Source organism: Leptosomus discolor, chromosome 6 (assembly GCF_034619465.1).
Source record: "Leptosomus discolor isolate bLepDis1 chromosome 6, bLepDis1.hap2, whole genome shotgun sequence".
In the NCBI taxonomy this organism is placed as follows: domain Eukaryota; kingdom Metazoa; phylum Chordata; class Aves; order Leptosomiformes; family Leptosomidae; genus Leptosomus; species Leptosomus discolor.
The window spans coordinates 1,194,719-1,208,512 of NC_141396.1; the positions used below are offsets into that span (position 1 = coordinate 1,194,719).

Genomic DNA, 13,794 nt, shown 5'->3' on the forward strand with positions numbered 1-13,794 from the left:
CTCCCCAACACGAGGACCACAGCGAACGCCGCACTCCTCCGGCGGGGCTGGCCCGGGGGGTGGGGGGTCACCCCGGCGCTTTGCCAGCCCGGTTACCGCTGCCAAACCCCTTCGCACCCCCCCTCCCCGCGCGCCCCCCCCCAGGGGCGGCCCTCGCCTCCCTCCCCCCCGTCCGTACCCCCCCCCCCGCCCCCCCGCGCTTTGCCAGCCCTGTTACCGCTGCCAAAACCCTTCGCACCCCCCTCCAGGGGCGGCCCCAGCGCGGCCCCCGCCCCTCGCTCCCCCCCCCCCCCGTCCGTCCGTCCGTCCCCCCCCTCCACCCCCAGCGCCGGGCGGAGCTTCCCGGCGGTTCCCCGCCGCCAAGTGGAGTTTCACTCGGCGCCGGTGCGGAGCGTGGGGCGGCCGGGCTCCGCCGCGCCCCCCGTGCCATGTAGGATGCTGCCGGCTCCCGCCGCCAAACGCCCGCCGCCCCTCCTCTGGCCGCCCCCCGCCGCCGAGCCCCCGGTTCCCCCCTGGGCCTGGGTGCTCCCGGCAGCCGCGGGGCTCGTCAGGGTCGGCGGTGGTGGGGGAGCTACCGGGGCTCCCCCCGCGCCGCCGCCGCCGCCGCCGCTGCTGCTGCCGCCGCCGCCGCCGCCCGCGCCGCCCCCCCCCGCCGCCGCCCTGCTGCGGGCCGCCCCGGGCTGGCGCGTCCCCGGGGAGCCGCTCCTGCCGCTGCTCGCCGCCGCCGACCAGCACGGCGCCGCGCTGCTCCACGGGCAGGTGAGGGCGGCTCGGAACGGAACGGACCGGACCGGGTGGGGGCACAAGTTTCCCGGCGCCAGCCCCGGGGGGACGGAGCGCCCCCCCCCCCCCCCTCGGCCGCAGCCGCCCGGCCGTGGGAGTGAGTGGGGGGGGGGGAAGCGGCGGGATGGGGGTGTCCGTCCCCCCCGTGGAGCCCCGGGCTCTGCCCCCCCGGCGGGGGGGGGGGGGGGGGCGCCGGGCGGTGGTAACAGCGCGTTCGAGGGGTTTGGGTGTTGGGGGGGGGGGGGGCGCGGAGCTTCCCAGCGGGTTTAGAAACGGTGTTTTTCCCCGGGAGGAGAAGGGCTGGGGGGGTGGGGGGGGGCTGCCCTCCGGCCAGCGGGGCTCGGCGGTTGCAGGAGGCGTTTTCTGGGGAGAAAAAAAAAAAAAAAAGGGCAGAAAGGGGGAGATGTGCGGCCATACGGAACGGCAAGTGTTCGGGGTGGGTTTTTTTTCCCTGAATATTCATAAAGACTAAAGTTTTGAGTCACGCCAGTTGAGCCAATCTGTCTCGTCAGTGCTTTCCCTGATGAGCATCTCAATTATTAATGGCTGTTGCGAAGCTGCTCGAAATAATAAAGCGTTTCGGCCGGAGCGTTTGTCCTGTCGCAGCGGAGGTGTCGGAAGCTGTGCTCGTACTTTTGCCTCGTCTTTGTATTTTTTTTTTTTAGCAGAAAGAAGTCAAAATAGAGCAGGGATGCGGGTGCTGGAGAGTCCGCTCGGCTCCGTGTGATGGTTTTCCAGCCTTTCCGAGCACGAGCGTCTCTTGTGGTTCGGGAGCAGAGCGAGTGGGAGGGAGAAAATCGGTAGCGCTGGGTCTAATGAGGGAGTAACATCAATTATTCCCCAGTGCGAGACCGCTTCAGTAACCTGCAGAGGTGGTTTTGCTGTGGAAACCTGTTCGCCAAACTAATTTAAGAGAAAAGACGTTTTTTGCCATCTCCTTCGGTTCTCGTTTGCTTCGAGGAGATTTTTAAACACGCTTTCTAGGGATGTTTTTGTTTTGTATGTGAGGTTCTGTTTGAGCAGAGGAATAAACCAAGCTTCCCTGGCGACTAGCAGCCATTAGCCAAGTGCTGTTTTTACAGCCAGGCCACTGGCTGGTGGCTTTCTCGAGCAGTTCACGATGTCGGTGCCGTGTGTCCCTCCCCGTGTAGTGCCTCAGGAAACGCAGATGGTTGTCGGACCGAAGAGACATGCTTGAAATCTCCAGTACCCACCTTTTATGTAATGAGGAAATCAGGAAAAGCATCGGTTTACTGCAGATAAAATCCTGTTGTTAACTTTTCTGCCCGTTTCTCTCCCCGCAGTGGATATTTGGAGCTCATTCCCCGGTCATAGGATTTTCACCTTCTTCGAGCGTGGAGTTTGTGCCTGTGTTTCCGCCGGTGTACGCGTCGGCGGTTCCGCCTCACGCCGCGAAGCACTGGATCGATAAACGGCTGCCAAACTGCAAAGTAAGTCTGCTCGTGGTACGCTGGAGTGTTTTTAAGGCTGAAGTGTACAAGCTGAGAAACGTTACGGTTTTGTGGATTGCGGAGACATGCGAGAGGTCGGTGGTCTGTGGGGCGAAGCCCCACAGAGGGGGGGATGCTGGAAGGGACGGGGGGGTGGAGGAGGCCGCTTCGGTGCTTACATGTCTTCGCTTTTCTGAAGCTTTAAATAGTCTAAAATATCTTTAATCTTCATTACGTTGAGTGGAATGTTTTAATTTGACTGTGGGATGTGACTGTGAGAGTTTTCTGCTTTCCCGTTCTTCTTGGTGCTTGCGCTGTTTCTCCCCCAAAAGAGGTGCAGCGGTGGCGTCGCTGCCGCGTCCCCGGTGCCGGGGTGTCGCTCGCGGTCCTGCGCCCTCGTCCCGCCCGCAGTTACCTACACCCGTGCCTTCACCTGGCTGAACGGCGCAAACGTGGCTGTGTGACTTTGTCCCGTTCCCTCGCCCCCACCGCTCCCATCCGGACCGTGCTCCGGAGGGGCTGTGCCTGGGACGCGGTTGCCTTCAGCTGCTCTTTTCCTTCTGTGATGCTGCGGCAGCCGATTAGTCATGTTAAAAGTCAGTTAATTTCTAAAAGATCGACTAAACTCACCCTATGGTGCTGATCGAGCAGAAATCGGTCTCTTTTTGCAAGTTTGTCCCCAGCTTGAGATACTGCCTGTATTGCAATAGTGACTGGGGGATACTTGATTCTCCCTTTTATTGCTGAATTTCGTATCTCAAACCTTACCGTTCTTTTCTTTATTTGTGTTGGACAGATATACCTGAATAATGCGTTTGCTCTGGATTCGGTGTGGATACATCCTGAGGAATCGAGACTCTTCCAGGGAAATGAGAAACCTCTGCTAATGACCAATCAAGTAGCTATGGCTGTAGCCAGGCCAGCTGCCGCCTCCAGGCCTCTTCCCACAGTGGTGTTGGCACCTCAGCTGATACCAGGTCAGTGGGACATAAATAATTAAGTGCTTTCCCTTTTTTTCCCTTTTTTTTTTTAAATGCATTTCCCAGAGATGCACAAGCCATTCTCTAAAGTAAGGGTTTCATTCCATTCAGCTGAAAATCTCTTGCTTGATCTGAACCTTGATGGCAAAGTGTGTTTGGTCCTCCAAATTACTTTTAAAAAAGAAAAGATGTGTGTGATTACAGGAGATCGTAAGAGTTTATTCCGTAACTGGTTGTTGACTTCTGGAAGGAAGGGACTGGCCACTCCCAGTATACTTGGATTATTTTCAAACAAGAAATTGCCGACAGAGTTGATGTATAATTGTCCTATTGGCTGCTAATTTGAAGAATTTGGTGCTGTCTGTGTAGACAGCTATCAGTAGAGAAGAGCAATTGATCTGTCGTCTCATTAAGACTCAGTATGCGCAGCGATATTTGTGAAATAAATTCCATTAATCTGCATAACTTGGGTATGTCACAGCTGTTAACGGAAGAGCTAAGCTTTGTGCTTGGAAAAGGACAGAAAACACATTGCAGCAAAGCTGAATCTCTCTGTCTTGGTGCTACGGCAGGGATTTAAAATAGCAGTTGTTTCATAGGAAAGGTCTAGAAGTAAAGTGCTACTGATGTTTAAACCCCTAATGTATTTCCTTAAGTTCAGATTCAGTGCGTTTTAAAGGACTTGCTGTGAATTCTTTCTGTCTGTCTCGGGTCGAAGGCAATGTCTGCTTGACAGCAAAGCCCCTCTGACCTCGGTCCTTGCCTTACAAAGTACGTCCTGGTTTGCACGCAGGGAGTTTTCTTGCGCTTTGCCAGTAACGCAGCGATTCAGGGAGAGCCGGCTGGAAGAGATCCTGGCTGTTCGGGTTCGTTTGCCAGGCTGATTAATTAGCAGGGAATATTGCTCTGTGTCGAAGCACGTTGCGCCGCTCGAGTCGGCTCTGCACGGCGATGTTTCAGCACGCCGCGGCAGCGAGCTGCCGCCTCCTCCTGCCAGAGCGGCCCGGCGCTCAGCTGGCGCGGCGCTGGGCACCGCCGGGCACCGCCGGCGCAGCCCCTGGCATTGCCGCCCTCCTCCCGGGGCGCCGCGGGGGCGGCCGAGCCGCGCTGCCGGGCGGGGCGCGTTGTTCGAAGCGGGGTTTTAGGGACCGGCGCGGTGGCGACGTTCTGCCCGGGGGAGCGACAGCCCGTTGTTTGTTTAAAAAGCGGCAGTGTTTTAAATGTTTTGTCACCTGCAAGATTCCAGCCGTAAAGCGGGAGCGCTGCTGGCAGCGGGTTCGGGGAGCTCACCGGGCAGAGCGAGGGCCTTCCCGGCCTGCTGCCTCCTCTGTGTCTGTAGGCAGCACAGGGAAAAGAAGATTTTCTTCCCCCTGGGCCATGCGGGACCGCACCAGCCCATTTCCACAGAGCTTCAGGTGGATCCAGCCCTTCCTCCGGCGGTTCGCTGCCGCCTCTTCAGAGCCCCCTGAGCTCCCCTTCGGGTGGGAGGGGTGCAGGGAGGAGCGCAAAGACCCCCCGACTGCCTTTCTAAATCCTCCCATCCCTCTCGAAATGTTGTTTCTGATCGAGGCGGTCGGTGCTCATCCAGCAGCAGCCCCGGGTGCCTGCGAACTCCGGAGCTTGTGCGGGGAATTCCGCGTGCGGGCGATGGCGTTGCTGCGGGGCGGCTGTCGCGGCGCCCTCCAGGTGGGATCAGAATCCGCTTCTCGGGAGCGTTACGGTGGTGCTTGAAGTATTTCCTATATAATCTTTGCACTTAATATGAAGAGTAATAAAAATACCGAGAGCAAATTGCTTAGTTAAGTGGTTTAAACTGAGAAGTTGTTAAGCTTTTTGCAGGCTACGCGGCTGTATTCATTTGGAAAGCCCGTCTTACGGCAGGTTTGCCTTCCACAGTTATCAGTAATGATATAATTGTTTTCTCAGTGTATCAGCAATGTTACAGAGATAAAGGAATGAGGCGTTGGAGTTTGGTGAATGATAATGCACATCATTTAGCAGCTGCGAGCTCCAGCTACGAGGTGTTATTTTCTGTAAGAAAAGGAAGCAGCTATTTTTCTTGCGCATATTGCAAAACATCAATTTATGTACTTACCATTTTATGTATCTGAAGCGAATAGTGACGTTTTATTTCCCCACCTAGGAATGATAGCTTGTTTTATGTCTACTGGATACCGCATTTTTTGCGAGGAAAGCGGTGCCTAGATATTTTTGCAGAGAAGGGATTAATGTTTTTGTCTCCTGCACTGTGCTCTCTGCCCGGCGGGTGAAGCCAGGGCTGGTTTGGTCCCCAGCCAGGTGTGCCCGTGTGGGTTCTGCACAACCCCGTGGGCCGGCGGCCGCTGGACGTGGGGTGAGGGAGCACCAGCAGGGCCCCTTGGTGGCACCAGTGAGATGAAAGCTGTAGCCCTCTGGTACACGGTGTTCCATGCTTTTACTATTATTGCGGCTGTTTTAAATATTTGAAGGTATGTTCTTGCAGTTTGGCCTTCCTGGCTCTCCAGAGCATCGCCGACAGCGGTTCCTTGCAAAGCGGGTGTTCTCATGGGCATGTTCGGTAAGGTTTCCCCAGGAAACCTTGCAGAACAAGCCTTTCATCCACCCCCCTGCGAGGGAGGGAGCAGGAGATACAGGTGGAAGCGTGTTGTCATCTCTTCAAGAAGCAAAGCTCCCCAGAAACGCTTCGCGAGCCGCCAGTGGAAGCCCACCCAAGCAGAGCCCGCAGCGGGCTGCCACTCTGTCAGAGGCCGGGTGGTGAGGGGAGCGAGGGAACCGTCCCCATCGAGGTCAAAAATTCAGCGGTTTTGTCGAGTTGAGATGGTGGCTTTCAGCCTGCAGCCCTTGAAATCCCGGTTTGCCTCCTGCTTGCTGGAGGGTGACTCTGAAATGCAGGGTTAGCGCGTTGATGCCTCCTGTAATTGGGTGCACGGTCCCGTGTCGCACAGGCTGCTGCGTTTGCAGGGACTCAAAGCTTGCTGGCTCTCCAGGGGACCCCGGTGTGATGCTAAACCCGACGGTGTGTGGTCACTCCAGTAGAACCAGTGATGTAATGGTCGTTCTGGGGCTCCTTACTGAAGACCATGAATACTCTGCAGCCCATTTGAGGGTATGGTGCTTTGAGCAGATCCTTTATGGACCGACCCAAGGATTCTGCAGGGGGCTTCCCGTCCACCCCTGAACCGGGTCCTGGCCACAGCCGGCGCTGCAAGTGCGTGGAAACGCCGGTTCCTTCTGCGCGTCCTGCCGGTGGCTTAGCGAGTAAACCCCCTCGGGAGGTTGCCGGGGTTAAAGCTGCAGGCAGCAGTTTGGGGGCTTGCACGACCTTGAAAGCGGGGCTCGTGGTGCAGGAGCTTCAGCGAGGGTGTTGGGTCAGTGGGGCCTGGGTCCTGCCTTCTGCGCCTCTGCTCGGAGCCAAGGAAAACCTCACATTTGAGGAGCTGTTTCCGTGTGAAAACCTCTGACAGTCCTCAAATGGATTTTTTTTTTTTTTAAGCACATTTCAACATAGATTGCGTTTTCTTACTGATTTTGAGTGTCGGGCTGGCCCTGGTACTGCGGATGTCTTCAGCGGTGGCTGCGCGGGGAGCAGTGCATTAGGGCGAGCACGCTGCCTCCTCGGGGCTCTCCTTCAGGGAGCCTCGTCAGAGCCCTGAGTGCTGGGAGGAGACATGGAAGAGGTGAAAGCCTTTTAATGGTTTTCGTCTCTAAGAGAATGCTCAGAGTATTTTTTTCACTTGTTACAGAGGCAGTCTGACCTGGAATGGAGACTTTCAGTGTTGATTTCCTTGAAGGACAATAGTCTTCTTTAATCAAATATTTTATTTCCTTTCTCTTTTTTTGTGTGTGTAATGATTTTTCCATAGAAAGTATTTTCTGCTAAGGCAAAGCTTCACTGCTGTCTCTCCATTTCCACAGTGTCTCTTTGCTCGAAAGCAATCTTTTTGCTCTGTCATCCATTGGGGTTGAAATTAGAAATGCCAGAATGAAGAGTTCATGTATGGCCTTTCACCAGATTGCCTTAGCGTGACCGATCCCAGGTAGATGAACATTTTGATCCTTCCTGTTAGTGTCCTTTTCCTTCTTTTAGTCCCACTAACCTTGACAGAGCAAATATTTTTCGTATCAAGTGTCAGCATTTGTATGTGTATGCACATGTATGTATGGGTAGTTTTCTAGGTAATTTCAGACGTTACAAACCCATGAAGAAGTGTGGTTGCTTTGCGTTAGATTCGGGTTCCATTTTCTCAATTTTTTTTGGACAGTTTTGAAATACATGGCGCAGGGCCTCCGACCTTCTCTATTTCCTAAACACAAGCTTTGCATTTGGAGCACATGTGTACATACAAGTAGTCGGGTTTTGGGCCTCTCAAATTGGGTTCACTTACATTTGATGTGCGTGTGCTTGGATTCCTTGTTTGTGAAACAAGGCTAGCGCTGCAGGGGCCTGAATATCCCCGAAATGCCATGAAAACCCTCTTGATTTGTGGAGCATTGAGTCACTGCAGAGACGAACACTTTATTAAGTCTCTGGGAGTGTTTGGCTTCAGTCACAGCCTTGACAAAGTTTTTGTTTTGCTTATTAAGGTTGTGGATTTTTGGTGCTTTTTTAGTTATCTACACGAATCAAGCGCAAGCTTTAGCCTAGTTAAGATTTTTTTTCGCTTAAATGATAGAAATAAAACTACTTGTAAAGTCTTTATGGGAAAGGCTGGTAGGTCTGACCCTTTTGTGATAGTGTCCTACCTGGCCCCAGGACCTTGTTATGAGGAAATCCAGCTCTTTCAGTGATTTGCAGTGGCTGTTCTTGTTTGTGAGGAGCCAGGTGGTTTTAGTTACTGCATGTGAGACAAAAAGTGAGCTGTTGGCGCTGCTGCTACTGGCAGACCCGTGCAAGAGCTGGAGTTTACTGATAAAAAGGACAATAAGCTTTTTTCCCCTCCTTTGGGCTACAGAAGGTAGGGGTATCGATATGTTTTCCTTTGCGCTGGGGTAAATACGCTGTTTGAGTCAACTCACCCCTTCGTTTTATTGCGTGGTGGGAGCTGCCTCGGTGGCACCCAGACCCCGCGCAGTTTGGGTGGCGGGGCCGGCAGGGTCTCGGTCTCTGCCTTCTGCGGGGGTCACTGCTGGCGCCGGGAGGGTGTGGGCTGTAGGTCTTCCAAGCGTGCGTGGGCTCCTTGCGAGAGGCGTCGGAAGCTCCCGTTAAAGGGGTGGCTGGTGCCAAGCCCTGACGTGGGGAGGGGGGAGCGTTGCGTGGGGGGAGCGTTGCGTGGAGGCAGGAGCAGGAGCGAAATTCCCGGCGGCTCTTGGGCACCGGAGGGGGAGCACCCAAAGGGTGGCGCGGCCGCACCCTGCAGGAGGGGGCTCGCCCTGGCGAGGGGGCGGGCTGGGGGCTTGAGAAATCGCTGCTTGGCGATGTCTGGGTTGTGTAAGAAATGATGGGAGGGGGTTAACCGAGAAGCAACCGTGTCTCTGTCTTCAAAGCTCAAGCCCGTCATTTCAGGGATGCGCTTTGCTGAGGGAGAGAGCGGTGTTTTCCTCCTGGCGTGGGGTGCCGTCCTGGCCCAGTGAGCCTTCCCAACGCCTGGCAGCGTTAGGTACTCGGGCAGCGTGGGGCTGGGGAGGGTTACGTAGGGGCGGGCTCAGTTTAAATAACACTTTCCATTTTCTCCTCCTTTTGGAAGCATCTACACAGGTTTTTCTGCTGGAGCCAAGTCTCTGGCTGTTTCTCTCCGGCGGAGGCTCGCCTGCTTCCCACCAGCAGAAACTGGCTGGCAGTCCAGGCAGGGGGGCACCACAGAGCCCACCGAAACAGGGATGGGAAAAAAAATCAAGTTCCATTGTTTCTGGGAACGAAACTTATTTTTATTGGTAATTTCTGTGTATCTGTTTTTAGAAATAAATCTGTTCTATGGGAAGCACCCGACTGGAATGGCATCTCAGGCTGCTGAAGAGTATGGGTCCTATTGACTTCATGGCACCAGAAAATAGCTTTTAAATGATCAAGAGCAGAGTGGAGCAGGCAAGGAGAACAGCTAGTGCTTGATCGCAAGGGCTTGTAGTAAACAGCCTTCTAATCCTACAATAAAAGCAACTTACCTTCCTAGCTGCTATCTGTTTATGAGGAATTATCTAAGAATAAAAAAAATCCAATCCCAATATTCACAGAATGTCTATAGATAGGAAGTTTGCTGCTGACTCAATAGACTTAGACTGCCCCCTTTTTTTTTTTTTTAAATACCTCTTTCCACTTGCTGTCTTGCATCTGATCCTCTCCCAGCATGAGGCACGATTTATTGAGAAAGCTGAGAATTCAACCTTTAAATTGGGGGAGCGTGTGCCCCTACTTGGCTGCTCAGAAGGAGCTGGTGGCAGCCCCCTAGAGAGAGGAGAATCCAAAATCCAACCAGCATCTCCTTGGATGTACTGAAGCCAGTGTATTTACAAGGGCATGTGGTGATGGGACAAGGAGGAACGATTTTGGACTGAAAGAGGGGAGATTTAGATTAGATGTAAGGAAGAAATTCTTCCCTGTGAAGATGGTGAGGCCCTGGCACAGGCTGCCCAGAGAAGTTGTGGATCATCCCTGGCAGTGCTCAAGGCCAGGCTGGATGGGGCTGGGAGCAGCCTGGTCTGGTGGGAGGTGTCCCTGCCCAGGGCAGGGGGCTTGGCACTGGGTGGTCTTTAGGGTCCCTTCCAACCCAAATGATGATTCTATGATTAAAAGGCTCATTTTCTTCTGTAAATTGTTGGGTTTTGCCATGTCATTTTTAAATTTTTTTTTTTTTAGATAACCTCGTGGTTTAATGTGTTAGCCGCCCGAGACGGCTCCTCTGACACCAGCGCTGCTGGTCGAGAGAAGGTGGTGGGAGCAGGAGCTCCCTCTGGGGAGGCTGGCGGCCACGGCACGGGGCTGGGAGGGCGAGGGAGGGTTAGGGCAGAAACCACCAAGCTCTACACAGCTTTTTGTGAGGGTATTCTGCCTTTTAATGGTTTGTTTTCGAGGAGGGAGGATCGAGCAATGACAGTCATTTTAGCCTGTTTCAAGTAACCTCTTTTTTTTTTTCCCCCCTATCAAAAGACCGTTGTCAGTTTTAATTCTGATAATGGTCTTACAAAGAAGTGACATCTAAAAGGCTTTAGTTTACAGGCTGTAGAGATGAAAGGGAAGGGAATAAGGGATAATAAACAATAATTCACATTGCCTTTTCTTTTTTTTTTTTTTTTCCTCTTTCTGTTGGAGCTGTTTTTCCATCCGTCTTTGGAAGCAGTGTTAAGTATGTTATGATGGCAGTTGCCTTAGAGCTAAACTGGCCCCGGTGCCGGGACAACATCCCCGCCGGGCCGGGTTATAACCTGTGTCTTCCCCAGGCTGGTGCGTACGGGGGGATGCGCCGGAGCTGCCACGTCACCTCTTCATTGTTGTTCCCTGCCCTTGGCCTGTCTGGCAGCAAGAGCCGATGAGGGGATTTGCTCCGGCTTGTCGAACCCTGCGGGCTCCAGGCTGTCCCACGCCAGTGGGCTGCCCCGGCGGGCTCGGCTGTGTTGTCCCCAGACCCTCCGTTCCAGGCTGTCGCTGAGTTGGGCAGCATCAGCTGAGCGTCAGCGAACGTTTCTGAAATGGTTTTCTGATCAAAAATGGTGGACTTTTAATTTTTATTTATTTCTTTTTAAGCAGCAGCTGGGGCTGCGCGGTGCTTGGGTGCAGCACTCTCAGCGGCAGAGGGGCTGGGCGGCACTGTGGGTGCCTGAAGAGCAGTGCTGGGCCTGAGGGAACCCCCAGAAACCAGGGGTACAGGCTGTCGGGGTGTTAGGGATCAGTTGGTTTGTGACTGAAAATAAGGAGCTTGCATATTGCTTTTAAAAGGAGTGAGAACGGTGTACGTCCTTCCATGGGTGAGGCTGAGGACCTCAGCATTACTAACTCTTACTAACTCTGGGGTCAAAGTATTTAACTTCTATTTAATCAAATTGGTGTTTAAACTTTATATGACTTCCATAGCATACACATTTAAATTGAAAACCTTCAAAATATTTTTTATTTTAAATATACATGGAAAACATTTCAGATCCCTTAGGAAGCTACGCAATACTTGGTGTGATTTTTTTTTTTTTTTTTTTTTTTTTTTTCCTAGTAGTGTTGGGTTCTGCTGCCCTTTTCCCATGGGAAACAGCCCTGAACCAGGAGGTTTGGTGGTTGGAAAGCGTTGGTAGAAATCAAGTGCTGTGTGGTTCCAGAAGCTTGGTGTGCGTTCACTGGACAGAGACAGATAAGCACATTGCGATGGAAAACTGTTTGTAGTTGTGTCTTTTGGCTATTCCAGGCGAAAAAGAGGAGGCAGCCCGGTCAGTGTCTGGGTTGGGGTCCTTTGGTCCTCCTCCGAAGGAGGACCTCCTAATGCAGAAGAGCTCTTCCAGGGCCTTTGGGCACTTGTGGTGCCTCATGGGCTGGGAGGATAAGCAAAACCCAGTGATTCATTAGATCATTAAAAAAAAAGTTACAAGGAACATTATACTTGGTAATGGTGCTGTGGTGTATACTTGGTGTGGTAATACTTTTTCCTGGAAGACAGGTGAAATGTTCAAAAAGGTCTTTAACCTGCTTGAAATTTTTTCCTCCTTTTTTTTTCCCCCCCCTCTTTTTTTTTTTTATTTTTATTTTATGTGGGTCTTTTGGGAAAGATATTCGTAACCCTTTGGTAAAGATATCTTCCTGTAGGCAAAACTGAAGACAAAGACTGAAATACTGTAATAACCCAGCGCAATTTAAAATTCATTACATTGTCTGTACAGTAAGTTTTCATGAAAGTGGTAAATTTTTTAATCTGAAAGGGAAGGTCTTGAATTACCCTTTTGGGGTGAGAGTGGATCTTCATAGCTCAGAAGTGTTAGTAGTCTTTACTTTTGTTAAGTAAAGTAATTTCTGTTCTTTTGGGTGTTTTTTCTTCAAGGAGGAAGATCTCATGGTTTCAATTTTTAATGTGTTAGATGATGTCAGTAGGCAAAAGGCACGTTTTGTTGTACTGTGTCTGGTTGCAGAGCCCGTATGTGAGCGTAGAGCAGGCACTGGTGCAGACTGGGGGAGCGGAGGAGTTTGGTGGAGTTTGGAAAGGCCGTTGGGCACGTTCTGTGCTGGACCCAATACGTCTGGTGGGTCTCAGCGGGGTCGGCCTTTATGTGGCTGATGGTCTCCTTCCTCCCTGGCAGGCGGCGGAGACTACTTGAGGGCGGTGCGTCGTGGCGTGTGCCGTGGGGGCACCGCGTCTGTCCGTCGGGGTTGCGTGCCTGTGTGGGGAGGGCTCACAGCCTGCGCTGGGTGCCCTGAAAACCCCGGGGTGCTGGAGGTTGGGCTGTTCTGTCGAGCCATGTGCTGGCCCGGCTCGTTTCTCCTACCCCAGGAGCGGTACCTGACGGTTCGGTTACGCAGCGTTCAGGCACAGATCTGTCACGTGAAAATGGGCCTTCTGGATCAGGAAACGGGGTACAACTCGCCAGCTTTTTGTCGATGATGCTGTGCGAGAAGAGAAGAGAAGGCACGGCAGAAACGGCTCTTCTGGGCCTGTGCCTGTAGGCCCTTTTCCGCAGGGAGGTGGTTGGTGATCCCGTGTCGTCCTCCGTGATGGCTGTGCCTCCCGGTTCCAGAGCCTTCACCGCGTTTCCCCGCCGTCGGTGAACTGTCTCTGAGTAATCTCTTCGTTGCTGCTTCAGCTCTCGCTGCTTTTCAGTCGCTTCGGGTCAGAACGTGCTGCCCATCTCGGATGGTTCCCCCTAATCGGTTTGCCTGAGAAGAGCAGGGCCCGAAGGCTGGGGAAGGACACCGAAATGGGGTTCGTTATTTCAGCAGACAAGTATTACCGTCCTACCCGGGATGTAGCGTGGCGTGGCGAAAACAGATTTGGGGAAACCAAAATTGCTAGGAAATAATTTGTAGGGTTTTTTTTACCTCAAGGGTATATTGGTGGTGATAGTATTTTACTACTGTTTTCAAGGCATTTGACCGTTGAAATTAATAATGTGAATGTGGGGTGGTTAGTGATGGTTCTATAAAAACGCTTTCTAGAAGATTTTGGAAATACAGCAAAATCTGATTTGTTTCTAAGAAGAACAACTTCTCTCCAGCTACGCTGAGCGTAGGTGAAGGTCCCTATCTCTCAACAAGTCACGTCCTGGGCCAGCTTCCAGCTGCTTTGGCAAATCATATGTTATGTTACAGGTTGATAAATTGCTGAGATGATCATTCAGTTGACTGCAAAGGAAGAGCGCGGGCTTGGTGACCCCGAGACACCCTGCCCATGCTCTCCTCTCAAGTATTAACAATTACAGGGGTAGTCCTTTCTTCATGGAATTATTTAGCAGGAGAGGGGGAGAGAGAACTTCATCAAAGGCAGGGAAATCACCAAAACTTCTCTTTCAACTGACTGATGAAACTTTAATAAGGGGATTGATGAAACTTTAATAAGGAAGCCCTGCTTCAGAAGCGTTACTCATCTGTGCTGGTGGAAGGCTTCGGCTATCCAGGCAGCCAAGGCTTACGTTATTTTGCTGCTTTCCTGGGCTCTTTGGGGAAATTGCATCTTCTT

General features: G+C 52.6%; 1 protein-coding gene across 1 annotated transcript in view; it reads left to right on the forward strand.

Annotated features, from left to right (window-relative positions):
- The first annotated feature begins 435 nt into the window (after positions 1-435).
- TCERG1L (transcription elongation regulator 1 like) overlaps positions 436-13,794 on the forward strand; it is a 91,454-nt gene continuing 78,095 nt past the window's right edge. The window contains exons 1-3 of the mRNA XM_086467084.1: positions 436-759; positions 2,088-2,234; positions 3,031-3,211. Coding sequence (XP_086323210.1) covers positions 436-759; positions 2,088-2,234; positions 3,031-3,211 — 652 coding nt within the window. The remainder of the gene's footprint in view (positions 760-2,087; positions 2,235-3,030; positions 3,212-13,794) is intronic.